At 39.3% G+C, this 13,942-nt stretch overlaps 1 protein-coding gene across 2 annotated transcripts; it reads right to left on the bottom strand.

Annotated features, from left to right (window-relative positions):
* Nucleotides 1–1,123: 1,123 nt before the first annotated feature.
* LOC146990233 (photoreceptor-specific nuclear receptor-like) lies at nucleotides 1,124–13,625 on the bottom strand. 2 transcript variants are annotated; one of them, XM_085770920.1, is made up of 10 exons: nucleotides 13,526–13,625; nucleotides 6,486–7,111; nucleotides 6,339–6,455; nucleotides 5,489–5,639; nucleotides 4,645–4,748; nucleotides 4,246–4,542; nucleotides 3,521–3,699; nucleotides 2,807–3,047; nucleotides 2,190–2,295; nucleotides 1,124–1,661 (listed from the first exon to the last, which is right to left on the bottom strand). In XM_085770920.1, the coding sequence occupies exons 3-10, from the start codon at nucleotides 6,430–6,432 to the stop codon at nucleotides 1,529–1,531; spliced, it is 1,305 nt and encodes a 434-aa protein (XP_085627046.1). In that variant the 5' UTR covers nucleotides 6,433–6,455; nucleotides 6,486–7,111; nucleotides 13,526–13,625; the 3' UTR covers nucleotides 1,124–1,528. The 2 variants fall into 2 exon arrangements, with proteins under 2 accessions (XP_085627046.1, XP_085627055.1); XM_085770929.1 differs by having other exon boundaries at nucleotides 6,339–7,111.
* Nucleotides 13,626–13,942: the final 317 nt, after the last annotated feature.

The raw sequence follows: 13,942 nt of genomic DNA, 5'->3' as shown, positions 1-13,942 counted from the left end.
AGACACTCTCCTCTCAGCCAACGAGTCAGTACATCTTATACGTTAAGTGCCACAATAATTACATTACACTGGCCACAAACAAATGAATCCAGGAGTCTGAAGAGTTTCATCACATCAAAAAGCAGGTGAACCCCGCCCTCGCCACCGGTCAGGATGAGGTTCAATAGAAGTGGCTGACCTTCTCTTTATTTTGCAAACTAGTTTTCTCAACTTACTGTACACAATGTTATTCTCAGTCTCATTAATTCAGTGTTTGAAGTTAAGTTTAGACAAAGGAACAATTTGGTTTGACATGAATGAAGAAATCTTCCTGCTGACTCTGGACGACAGCCATCATCTCCACAGCCAGAGGAGATTCCTGTATTGTACATTCTGCCATTCACTTCCTACAATGAATCTTTTTTGCTGACAGTGTTTTTACACAGTGTTTTTTTTAATTTTTTTAATTTTTTACTTTTTTACTCTTCTTTCTTTATTAATTTATTTTTGTTTTATTAATGTTATCTATAATTTAATGACTGCTTAAAAATGAAACAGTCATTAAATTATAACAGAGAATAATGTCAGCAGAGAATAATGTCAGCCCTAAAACCCCATCCTGCACTGTAATATCCATCTCTTAACAAGATGACAACAAGGCCTCTTTGACCAAGTTTTTGTCTTTCTTTTTTTTTTCTTTACTTAAAGTCATAACAGGCCTTTAACTTCACGTGAGTCCTACACAGTAATTGGAATACACACAGAAGACATACAGTAAGCATTGGTCTTCTCCAGACTGAGCCCATTATCCTGACAATGCAACTGGACACGAGGGAAACATTGAACTCACATTGGACTTCCTAACTTATCTATGGTCAAGGCTTAGACTCTGTTTACAGATCATACTTGTGTGTACACGTGTGTGTGTGTGTGTGTGTGTGTGTGTGTGTGTGTGTGTGTGTGTGTGTGTGTGTGTGTGTGTGGAGGAGGCCCTCTGATTCTCTGCAGCTCACAAGGTTTTCCTTTCTTTACTTGTTTGTGTTTTTAAATTATGCACAACGAAGCTGTTTCATGTTTTATCAGTGAAAGCCTGGAGGCTGCATCACCTTTTATGAGTCATAGTCATAAAAACAGAATCAAGAGCCACTTTCAAGCCATTTTTCCTTTTATGGAGGCATGACAACATGAACATAACATTAATGACAGCAGGGATATACAGTCCATCTATACCCAAACAAATAAAGATCTGCACAAACAAACAAAAACACAATCAGAGAAACACTACAGGAGGAACTGTGATGGTGAGTCACTTCAGACACAAATCAAAGTCTAAATATGATACAAATAAACAGCAAGCATGATGATTTTAATTTTCACAAAAACCTGATGTTGAGACAACAAATAATAAAGTGGCTTCTGAAAAAATAACATCACACAGAATCTCTGAGGTGTTATGAAGCAAGTACTGTATGTGTCAAATGTCATTCCTGCAGGCGGGGAGATGTGATCTCGATTTGTTGAAGACTGCATGGGTGTCTGGATGACAAGCTCAGTTCTTGAACATGTCACACAGCAGTTTCTCCATGGGAGTGTTTCCGATGGTCCTGTGGAAGAACAGCAGCTCGATCCGCTCCGAGTTCACAAAGCGCAGAGACGGAAGAAGGAGAAGCAGCTTCCCAAACCTAAACAGACACAAAAATAGAATAAAAGTCAACTTCTGCATGCAACAGGAAACAGCACAGCATGCATTAACAATTTGTTTGTATCTTATCACTTATACAACAAGGAAATATTCAATGTAAAAGAAAAAAGATAGTAAAGTCTTTGAGGGCAAGTCTGAATTTTATACATATTTAAAACAGGAAGTCGTCCTTTTTTTTTTACTCAATTTTGCAATTAATAAATCAGAAAAACAAGGTGCACTGAATGATTTGTTGTATTTTACTTCATATTCAGCATGGTCAAGCTGAAGAACACATAGTTTTCTTTGATAAATATGTATGTTGATAAAACAGATAATGAACAGTAGGCTACTATGGATTGCTATTTGCATGTATTGAGCCCCCTCTTGTGGCTGAAATTTAGAAAAGGGAGAAGTAGAGGGGGCTGAATTCAACTCAACAGAAGGTGACCATCAATTTGACTTATAATAATTAAAAGAGTATGAAGGAGTGTTTTCTTTCTTTTTATTTTAGAGTGACAGGACATACCTGGCTGGTTGACTGGGGTAGTGTGAGCGGATGTGTTGCCCCAGCATCACTTGAGACTGATCCTGCAGGTTCTCCACTTGTTCTGGATCTTTCAAACCACGAGTCTCTGTGCAGAAGAAAGACAGATTAATTATCCAAATATTATAAAGAGGAGAAGATGCTGCGGAGAATAAAGAGTCACTAAATATAAGCTCAACTATGGAAGCTCATTCCAATCCAGACAGAAAAAAATGTAAGTGTTGTAACAGATAAATAATCAAAATATAATGTAATGTATAATTAAAAGTAAAGTAAAAAGTAGCACACAATAATAATGGAGCAAAGTAGTTTTGTGGTTTACTTTTTTTAGATACATTTCTCTCTGGAAGTTAAAACTGAAACTGAGGTTGAGATATGTTGTGTGTAAGTGTGACAGTTAGGCCTCAGGGTGGCACCAGAGGAAAGCTCCTGGAGTAAAGGGCTCATCCTCTGAGAAGAGTGTGCTCGGCCTCCCCCCGTGGGATTATAGTGTTCTGTGGGATCTTCTATGGAAATCTCCCTGATTGCGTTTAGAGTTACTGATACGGCTGATATAAGTCCTGGGCAGACAACAGGACTGAACTTGTTTGGTTCCTCACCTGGCTTGAAAAGAACAATGGCCTTGAGGCAGGCGAACTCCGTTGGATCGACGGCGATGGCCTTGAAGCGGGTGAAGACCTCCTGCAGGAGGCGCAGGTCCAGACTGGTGTAGCTGGTCTTTCCCTGCATGCCGGGGCAAAGGTCGGGCAGAGAGAGCAGCGGGCAGCTGTCCAGGGGCAGAGACCACTGGATGGCACAGAGAAGGAAGAGCTCACTCCACGCCTCCTCCAACAGGATCACCTGGTGAAGACAGAGACGGTGAAAATCTAACAAAAACAACTCAAGAGCTGGAAGAAGCAGCTTTGTTTCCAGCTTCACAGAGGAGCTGCTGAGAGAATATACGGAAGTTGAGTGCTGCCACAAAACCATGATGCCTGATGAATGACTATAAAATATTTTTTAAACTTAAAAAGAATTGACTAAATCATTTAGATTTTCTTGCTTAGTTTTCACTTTTTCTCTTCACACAAATTTTGCATTAGTTTATTTTATTACTTTGGTAAAAAAAAAAAATTAAAAATTAAGATTTTCAACGATTATTATTTTGGCTCTTACAAAATGCACATAGTCAATGGTGTTGCTGTGTGTTTATAGAATTTTGAATATCTAAACAAAATGACATTTGCATTAGTTTGTTTGTTTTGTTTTTCTTGGAAAACAGACAAAAATCAACTAGCAACTTAAAGTAAAAACCACCTCAGTTCATGTCTCACCTGGTCTCTGAAGGGCAGGTTGGAAAACACGGGCAGGTTCTTGGCCCATTTCACCGACATGAAGAGCAGCCTCGCTGACGTCTCATACACGTTTTCAGAGCTGGACGGGTACAGAGCCATGTGATACTCCGAGGACGCTCTCTCTGGCTCGTTGCTGGTTACGTCGATGTTTTCATCAACTGAGTCAGAAAAGATGAGTTTAGAACCAAGGGTCACCCACTACAGTTCATTTTATGTTCTTATATGTACAAAAATAACTTTGAAAATTACAATAGATATTGGACCCTCAATTGCATCATCCCTGGTTCTAATCCAGATCAGTCTATCTGCTGTACCTCATTTCTGTCTACCCTCATTTCTCACTCGATCTCAAGACTTATAACTAATAAAGGGCTGGACATGTTTTCACAAAATAATAGTCAAAGCTTCTAGTTTCAGGTCAGTGTCAACTTTCCAATCACATCAAGTCCTTAAAGGTTTAATTTTTTGGATTTTTGCAGAACTCTAGTTTATATATCTACATCCTAACATGTTTGTTTCCCAGTGTGTTCACCATCCACTTGCTACATACAAAATGTTAAATTCAGATCGGAGCCTTGTTAATGTGAGGAGAGGGCTATTCTCTCTTAATTTTCACTGATGTTGCCAATAATGTTTGCTGGAGATGTTTCCGTTGAGTCTGGTATATGTTATTCATTGGCAGCAGCTTCAGTCTCAGTGCTCACCGTCCTCGGGCTCCAGCTTGGCGCAGGTTTCAGCCGTCATGAGGCTGGCCATGAAGCGGTGGTTGTTCTGGGGACTGATGCAGCGCTGGGGGACGACGGAGGAGGTGATGGACATGGAGGAGGTGATGTGGGGCCACGTGATGACAGAGCCGCTGGAGGAGGAAGACGAGGAGGAGGAGGAGGAAGAGGAGGAGGTGGGCTCCCGTGTGGTGGCCAGGTGCTCTTTCTCTGGGTCCACATCGATGGAGTCCAGGCGGACCTGAGCTGTGCTGCGAGGCTGCCGCTCATTCTGCACCGCTGCACGAAGAGAAGAACCATAAACACCATGATATACATCTGTAGTTTGGGTTTTAACTAATTTTAACTACTAACTAACAGAGATTATATTTCCTCACTCACCGTCCTTATTCATGCCCGCCTGCAGGCACTTCTTCAGTCGACATGCCTGACACTGGTTGCGATGAGCTTTGTCCACTGGACACATGCCTGTACCGGCCTGGCACCTGTCAACACACAATCAAGCTATTAAGAGGAGTGTCTAACAAAAAAAACATTGTGTCTGGCTTCTGATTGAAGGTGTTTTCAAATAAAAAAAACACAGACTTATCTGTATTTAAATGAAAACAAAAGCTGAAATGAAGGGCTGAATGCCAACCTTTACCAAAAATTTGTATCATCCACACTAATGGTAAAATCTGTGATCCAAATGAAAACAGACAATCCTGCGCAAAATTGAAAAAACTAAAAAAAAAAAGTAAATTTCCAGTAACAATAAACTGACACATCTAATTTCTGTGAATTTACAGACATATACATATTTAGAAAATATGTAAAATAAATAAATAAATGTAAGATTTGCAATTTTGTAATTACTCCTATTTTATATATATTCATTATCTTAAAGCATTCATGAGCACAAACTAACCAAAACATTAAGTAATTTGAGATTTTGTTTCGTTTACATTTGGATCATGAATTGTGCCTTTGAACAAAAAAACATTTGTACTATTGTTCTGAAAACATGGCCATAATTTCTTGTACAATATCATATAAAGTTGTGGATTTTGTAAAGTCAAAGGCTGAGAGAATCTTTTGGTAAAAAGTTTTATCATAATTTTCCATTGTGCACCTCATATCCTGTCTAGGTTCATAGGATGGGAACATGACATGATGAGTTTAGGTGTGTGAAGATGTAAAAGCTGAGACTTGGTGGCCCAGCAGGAGAGTTGGAGCTTTCTCTTGCCTGTAAATGAGCCTTCTCCTCACGCTGCGTTTGAAGAAGCCGCTGCAGCCGTTGCAGGCGTAGATGCCGTAGTGTTTCCCGCTGCTGGTGTCTCCGCACACTTTGCAGACCAGAGCCGGGCTCAGGGCTTTGCCAGGCGCTGGACTCTTGGCTGTGAGTCAGACACACACACACACACACACAGACAGGGCAGGTCGGTTAGTTAGTGCCATTCATTTAGCCTGGTATTGTTTCATACATGTGCCTGCCATCTGCACCATCAGCTCAGTCTGCATGGAGCTACATGGTGCCACAAAGCATACGAGTCAATATTGCAACAGACGTTTAGATCTGAAAATCTCATTTAGTGGATGATTATGAAATTTGAACAAATAAATTGCTGGAGGCACATGAACAACTAAAACAAATGATTCAGAGATACTGAAATTAATCCAAATAAACCCATTAATTATAGATAAATTCTGATTGTAGCCTATTGCCCACAGGTCCATGATAAATATGTAATTTTTATTTCTGCTTTAATGAATGTATTTATTCAAAAACAAAGCAGTTTTATGAGCTTGGAGCCATCGTGTCTTTGCTTGGATCTTATTAGAAATATGTTTATATGTGTATTTATGAATAATCATTATTATATAATAATATTATTAATCATTATTATTATTATTTATGATTTTAGAAAAGCACAAAAAAGTTTGGTATCTCAAATAGAGACTTTTAACTAAAAAAAACAAAAAATTAAGAATATCCATAACTGATTTTCCTTGTAACTGTTTTCAAGGCCAAACTTGTTTCCCATCTTTTAGGCATCACCTGTTGCTGGTGCTGCTGGTGCATGTGGAGCTCTTACCTCCTCTGCTGTCATCAGTCCCGGCGCTGGCTGACGACTCACTGGGGGAAGAGGAGGCCATCATGGGGATCTTCGACAGGTGATCCTCCATCATTTTGCCACTGAGAATCCTGTATCCTCGTTCAGCCACGAATGAAGATGAGAAACTTTGTGGTAAAGTTTTTGTCCTCTTGAATGAGATACAACGTCCGGGATCAGAAAGTTCAAACTCCTTTTGAACCACGGTGAAAAGTTGAGCTGTGTGTATAGCTGTCGGGGTCTCTCCTGGTCTCCGGTGGACAGATGGCAGGTTGAGCCTCTACTGTGTGGAGCTGCAGATGGGCTGGGGTCCTGCCATGAGCTCGGGGCTGACACTTGTTGCACGTCAACAGGTTGCGTGGTGTCGTCCCTCTGGTCGTCGGGGTCGGTCACTGTCTGTGGGTGCTCCTCGGTGGCAGCTCCTCAAAAGGGAGTCCAGGGGGTGGAGGGGGGGGATTAGCCCCAAGCGCTGTGTAAGCAGCATGCCTATTTGTCATCCTCTTAATCTTTACTGTTCATCTACTGGATCAATCAGTCACATTGCCAGAACGTTGGTGCTGCTCAGACTGGGCTCTCCATCGAGTCTGCAAACAAAAGCAGACGTGGCAAAAAAAAGAAAAGAAATAAAAGCGATGACTCCTAAAGCTCCCTACAGTAGAGGAGCTGTAACTTTAGACCAGTTCCCATCCTGCTGCATCTCCCTGTGTCTCCTCTGTCCACGAGGGCATCCATCAGTCAACACGCCTCTTCGGTATCTGCATTTAAAGGAATGATTACATGAGGCGCACATTATTATATTTACCAGCCTCTTCAATTTGTATTTCCCCTCCTTTTCCATCTTTTTCGCCTCTGAATTCCAGCTCTATTTCCCCCCGGCCGTATATTTGATCTGTATGATTGCCTCCCATTCATAATGACTCCCAGTGTTTGCTGAGGAGCTGCTTATTAACTCCTACTTTGCTCTTTTTTTTTTTTTTTTTTGACAAACTAGAGATCAGCAGCCTCCCTCTCCTCCCACTGAGGAAACAGGTCACAGAGGGAATAATAGAGTTTTGAATGGCTGATATTTTAGGTGTCACTAATTTAGCTCATTTTATAACGATTTCTCATTTTTTAGATAGAAGCAGGGATCATCAAACATGTGGCTGTTACATGAGGAGCAGCCACCAAGAACCAGGGGGAGAATATGAAACATGCAGCCTTGTAATCACATTTAAATGAAAATGAATTGTTGTTTACTAAAATGTCAGACAATCTGGGGCTAAATGAAAAAAGCACCACACATTATTGCTATGATTAAAAGAAGCACGACCAACAAAACAAAGGGAAACAAGCCATTAAAAAAACTCTTTCTCTGCATGATTGTAAAAAATCAATTTAGAGAAAAGTCACAGAGCATCAACTGTAAAAATCAAGAAATATCCAGTTCTAAAAGTGGAAGCAGGCATCAGGCAGCGCTTCTGCCTGTTGTCCATTATTTGTTGCTCCACACAGTTGAGTGGTTCAAGTGAATGAATCTAAATCTGTAGGGGACGCAAGCTGCAGTGTCTCTGACATCTGTCCACTGGCATCTGCACCGACTCTTTGTTTGTTGTTACTGTTTGCTGTTTGTTATGATTCAGTAACAGCACTAATGAGTGATTTTAGAAACAGCACTAATGAGTGATTTTAGATTGGACACATGAGCATGTCGTATTAATTGATGTTTTTATGCCAATTGACCAAGCTGAAACTAACATCTGACATGTTGTTGCGCTAGATCATTTGGCAAACACTGTTTTGGCCACATGACAGATGTTATATTCACTTTAACTCTGTCTTTCATCTCCATTAACTCCTGTACAGTCTGTCTCTTCAACATCTAAATGTCTTTGTCAGCTGGTTGCTAGTTTAATGTTGAGCTAATTTGCTGAAAACAACAATTTTTGTCCAAAGAAACCAAAACAATGAGATAGTAGACAAAAAAAAAAATTGTAGTCCTGATGGGATCTGCACAGTTGGTGAGTTTGGACCAGATCAGAAACCATTCTCCTGAAGTCTAAGTTTTAAATTAAAACAAATCCTGTAAAAAGCAAAGGTGCCACATTTTACACTTCTAGTTTTGAGTCTCGATTTGATCCAGGTGGGCGGGGCTTGGGGCATGGCTGTGATTGGTGACTGGCTGAAGTCACACAAGTCCTGACGGCTGGTTTTAAGGTTCAGTTTCTGAATACAGGCTGTGTGCATTTCTCTGTAGACTGAGGCTTTGATACTAGAACCTAGACCTGGTTTACAATTACAGAATCTAATACTATATGAGACCTACAGTATTGACTTGTCAGAGTTTTGTTTTGGTCAGGTCTGACATCAGTATTTTGGGTTGTGAACACATGTCATCACCTGTAGAGGACACCACTTAGTAAGCAGTTGCTTATCAATAGATCCACCATCCATCCTTAAATTCTGTTTCTCTCTAAACAACTGAGGGAAATCTCTGTCACTCAGTGCTCCCTGCTATATTCACCAGCTGGTCTCTGTGTCTGCTGTTTAGCAATAAGCAGAAAGTGTAGAGCTCTGTGAACCAAACGTCATCATCATCAAAAATCAGTTATAGCTGCTTTAAAGAGGACATGTGCAGGATTTTTAGGTTAACTGTGCTTCATTTTTACCCTAATTGAACAGCTTTGGAGAAATTGTTATGGTTTAATAAATACATTATATTAAATTATGAATTATTATACATTATCAATTCTAATAAATGATTTGTAACTTGTTAACAGGGAGAACGGAGGCTGTCTGCCTTCCACCTAGCATCTCTTGGCCGAAAACTAACCTTGCAACATCATTCCCTTCGACCTGGTGTCCCAGCTCTCATCTCGGCGGCACCAAAACCCTAAACACCCCGTAACCCGTACTCTCTTGTTTATGAGAGATAAGACTACACATGTCGTAACACATCTATGATAAATAACATTATCCACATGGATTGCTTTCCCATCGGCTTTGTTGAAAACAAATGCACATGGCTGGGAGGAGGGTTAGCAAAACAGTGGAAAAGCAACAGGACTTGCATAGTTCCCCTTCAAATCATGGCTTCACCGTGGATGATCACGGTATAACACATAGGTACTGTAGTCACTTGATCTATTATCAGTATGACAAATATTGATTCTTGCACCTTTAATCAACTCACGATTTCACTAGGAACATAAACTAGAGCCAATTAATTCATGCTGAATAATTGGTTATTTAATTTATTTCATTTTATTATTGGTATAATCTGCAAAAAAAAACCTTCAAACAACTGTCTTTTTAAACGCTTTATCTCTGTTAAACTCTAAGCAGAAAATTTGCTTGAAGAGCAAAATTAAAGTTGATGTCAGCAAGTTTCAGATCCACAATAACAAGGCCCAGCCATAATTGGAAAAACAAAGTGGAAAGCAGTTAAGTAGATTAGAGTTTGACCACATTTTGTCTGCCTGGGCACCAGCCGCAGTCACCACGAGACAGAGGGGGGAAAGAAACACAATTAGCTCAAAAGATTAAAAGAGCAGTGAAGACACACTTCTTGTGGGCATCTTTAGCCATATGGTGGCTACTCTCTTCATCCTTGGCCAACACACTGTTGACCTTTGTAAGATTTACCAGTTAATTAGTCTTCTCAGGTCAGGCTCTCTGCGCCAGTTCACCCAATTACACGCTGATTACTGACGGAGCCTTTTTATTTTGTACAAGGGAAGCTGAGATCAAGGCTGACAGAAAATAATTTGACCCCCCCCCCCTGATTTTTCTTCTGCTGTTATAAAACTACAAATAAAACTACAAAGTGGAGATAAATAGTGCAAGTACCCAAAAAAAAAAAGTCACTAATAAAAAGAAACACCTGCATGGTGCATCAGAATCAGAGGATATATTGTTTTGTTTTGTTTTTTAAGTATATTTTTTTGGCATTTTTGCCTTTATTTGATAGTGAGTGAGATAGACAGGAAAGGGGGAGGGAGAGAGAGGGGGAATGACATGCAGGAAAGGTCTGCCCGACGCGGGATTCGAACCGGGGACGCCTGCGTTGAGGACTGTAGCCTCTAAATGGGGCGGCCGCCTTAACCACTGCGCCACGCACCGCCCCCAGAGGATATATTGTTTATTGTTTTACTTTTAGCTTCTACTTTTTTCAGGTAGAATTAATTTCAGATGCTGAATTACTTTCTTGCTGGGAGTGGGTGGAGTCTTGACAAGAGCTCCAGCCATTGCTGCAATCACAAGATAAGATCATTTTCAGTTCTCCAGTAATCTAAAAAATTGCATATTTCATGATTAATCATTTTAAAAGACAACTTTAACACACCTTCTGTGCAGCACGAATTGGAAATTGAAGGCAGTTGCTATCGGAAAGAGACAAGACAGGCCAGCGGGGCTGTTTATTACAGTAATGTTAACTAGAGGTAAAGTTGTGATAGAGTGAAGATTGGTCTCCTCTCCACCTCTGTAGACAGCACTTGGTGAAGAAATACCAAACTGCAAATGTTTCTTCTGCACTGTTAACAACTGTAAATGTCAATATTAGCTATAAGGAAATTTTACAAAAAGCTCACCGCTTCAAAACAATTCTCATTTATTCAATTCATTACACAGCTGCGACACATTTTCTTGAATGTACAGTATTAGCTGAAAGGTAGTGGACTGAAACTGTTTTATTTATTTGTTTGCGAATTTTAGAAATGTCCTCAAAACTTACATGATATTTTTACATTTCATGATATAACATTTCAATTTGAATGTATTTTTAATACAAGGAATTACATTTTTGATTTTGACAATGGTGAAATTTGGCCATGTCAGTAAATCTTCCTGAACATTTAACTAATGCTTTTTTATTTTACAGTTAAAATAGTGAAGTATTACAGGAGTGATATTGAAAATTAAAGCAGTTGTGCTAGCATCAGGTCTAGATTCAGACCAAAACCAACTAACTGACTGGTATCTGACTCATATATTATGCAGGTGTAATTTACTTATGCTGGTGCTTCCTTTTAATATCTTATGAGCAGAAGGACCTCATGAGTGATGGGATTATTGCTTTATTATTTATTGAAATCACGTGTATTATCCACTCAAATAATATGTGCTATGCATGAAGGGTTATGTTTGGCAAAGCCTCAATTATTAACCTCTGTTATAATTACTATAAAGTAATTAAAGAAGGATAATGAGTGTTAACATTGTAAACAAAAGGCCTTCCTCTTAAACAACTGATCAATTGTTAACCATCAGTATTGACTACCAGCCTTTCACTGGCAAAGATCATCTCACTGCTTTTATTTTATCACATAATTGGAATTAGTTTAAATAGTTAGATTTTTCTTAATGAACAATATGAAAAACAAACATCAAACATATCAGCAATTTAAAGAAGTTTCCTGTACACTTTAATTTTATAACTTTTTAACTTTTTGATTGCTGTCTGTTGATGTTTGCAGGACCTGGTGTGCACACTATTCACCTTTACTACAGAAACTACTTTGATCATTCCCTGAGAAAGACAAACATGCTTGTACTCGGGTGTGCCCTGTATAAAAGTGACACCTGCTGCATGAGTGTGAAGCTGTTGAGCTGCGGATCAGATCTGCTCTCTAAGTTTAGAAGATGACTCTGCCGTTGAGATGAGTGGCTGCAGCCTGCTGTCCCGGGCCAATCGCAGCATTAAAACAGTTTACATAATAATAATAAGCTGGAGTACACTGTGACACCATCAAGTTTTAGGTGGAGACTTGCTTACACGAGCAGGCCATAGATTATGCGAAGACAAATAGATTAGCTCGGGAGCAGCCTAATATTAGGACTCAAAGAATGATTAGAGGAACCGTTATGTAATGACATTAATGAGTCTCTGCTATGCCTCATATGAGAGTCTGAAAACAGGTCTATTAAGACAGCACAAACCTCCATCAACAGTTCTACGTCTGATTTTGCTCAGAGTTCTACTATTTTTCTGTCTGTAGGAGGTTAGTGACCTTTCAGAGACAAGTTTCAGACACTGGTCACAGCAGAATCGCATGAATTGGTCTTTAGACTGAGGTTGTGCCCAAAATCATGTACTCATCAACTTCCTATTCACTAACCACAGAGGTCAGTGGAGGGGACTATAGACTGAGCTCATCTGTACAAATGAAAACACATTTCTCCACACCAGTTTTCTGTCTTTCAGCATGAATCAATGCATAATTCTCAATTTATGATGGTCTACAGCTTGGTTATTGACCATTGGTTGGACCACTTCTTTTCATGTTGCATTGTGGAATACTATACTACTACTGTAGTCCACTGCATGGAGTTTTTTTTTATGATTATTTTATTGCATGTGTTTGTTATACAATTCCCATGGTGCAATGTGCACATGGACATATTCAAAAATATCTATATGGTACTTTTTTATTTGGTGCAAGATGTTGCAACCATACAGTATGAAATCCTATTCATATTAATATGTTTTTCTTATTAATAATGTGTATTTACATCACATTTACTGATTATAGCTTAAAATACTAACATTTAATGGTCTTAATATATACGTATTAATTGTGGAATCATTACTTTATGATTGACCGGATTTGTCGTTATCAGAAATCTGACAGATCGATCCTGACTGAAAACCATTTTTAAAAGTCTAAAAGTAAGAAAAATAAAAGTCCTGAAAATGGCTTAAGAATTTAACATTTTGTTCTTTGATTTACAGTTTTTTCCTGTTATTATGAAATGTGTAGATTTCTTGATTGATTATTTTAAATCTTGATTTGTGAATTGGTTTCTTCAGTTGACTACTATGTTGCATAACTCCCATGTGTCCTCAGGTGTTGTGATGAATCTTTGTTTCACATCTGTTGTTCGCATATCCGATTACATCACCACCTTAACCTTACCTGTCTGAGCAGGCCACGAATATGAAAGAGGATAAAAAAACATACGCACACACACAGGAGGAGTGTGTTACCACGGATCATGAGGGAAACTCAAGGAGTGTGGAGATGAGGAGGAGGGGGGCTGTTAAATCTGATCTGACCAGTGCTGACGATAGCAGTGTGGCTGCGTCCTCACATCAGCCTTGCATCAGTGTGTGTGTGTTTGTGTGTATGTTATATAACAGTGTGATAAAGCTGCCTTTGGGATCTGACTGTGGCTGCTGAGCCTCTTACCTGTGTGTCAGGTGTGTCAGGTGGAAAGCTCTGGCAGCAGATCTTCATCTTCCACATCAGTCATCTCAGTGAACGTTGAGCTGAAAATACACGTTGGTCTGTGAACACAGGGAGATTTTCATTGTTTTAACAAATCATCTGAACTGTACAACATTTCTGATTCCTGTCAGTTTCACTCGACAAAACTATTTAAAAAAAATTCTGTGTAGGCTATCTATATGGAAGATAAATCTGATTAACTTAATCACAGAATTTCTCCTATTGGATAAACAAATTAAAAAGGCAAGATTAAATACTGCTTTTTTTTTTTTTTCTCTGTAGGTTTGCTGGCATCAGTCAGAATAATGTTTTTTTCCCCAAAACTTGTACCTCTCTAAACATCTTCAACTCCGACCACTACTCCACCGACAGCCTGAG

Source organism: Trachurus japonicus, chromosome 3 (assembly GCF_045865225.1).
Source record: "Trachurus japonicus isolate A0001 chromosome 3, Traja_1.0".
In the NCBI taxonomy this organism is placed as follows: domain Eukaryota; kingdom Metazoa; phylum Chordata; class Actinopteri; order Carangiformes; family Carangidae; genus Trachurus; species Trachurus japonicus.
This window is presented reverse-complemented; position numbering and strand designations above follow the sequence as displayed.

Excerpts from the sequence above, each read along its gene's own strand:
- LOC146990233 (XM_085770929.1), bottom strand. The coding sequence starts at position 6,432 with ATGATGGAGGATCACCTGTCGAAGATCCCCATGATGGCCTCCTCTTCC. Across the intron at positions 4,543-4,644 it reads GGCGGGCATGAATAAGGACG|CGGTGCAGAATGAGCGGCAG; the intron begins GTGAGTGAGGAA and ends CTCTTCGTGCAG. Across the intron at positions 1,662-2,189 it reads TACCCCAGTCAACCAGCCAG|GTTTGGGAAGCTGCTTCTCC; the intron begins GTATGTCCTGTC and ends GTGTCTGTTTAG.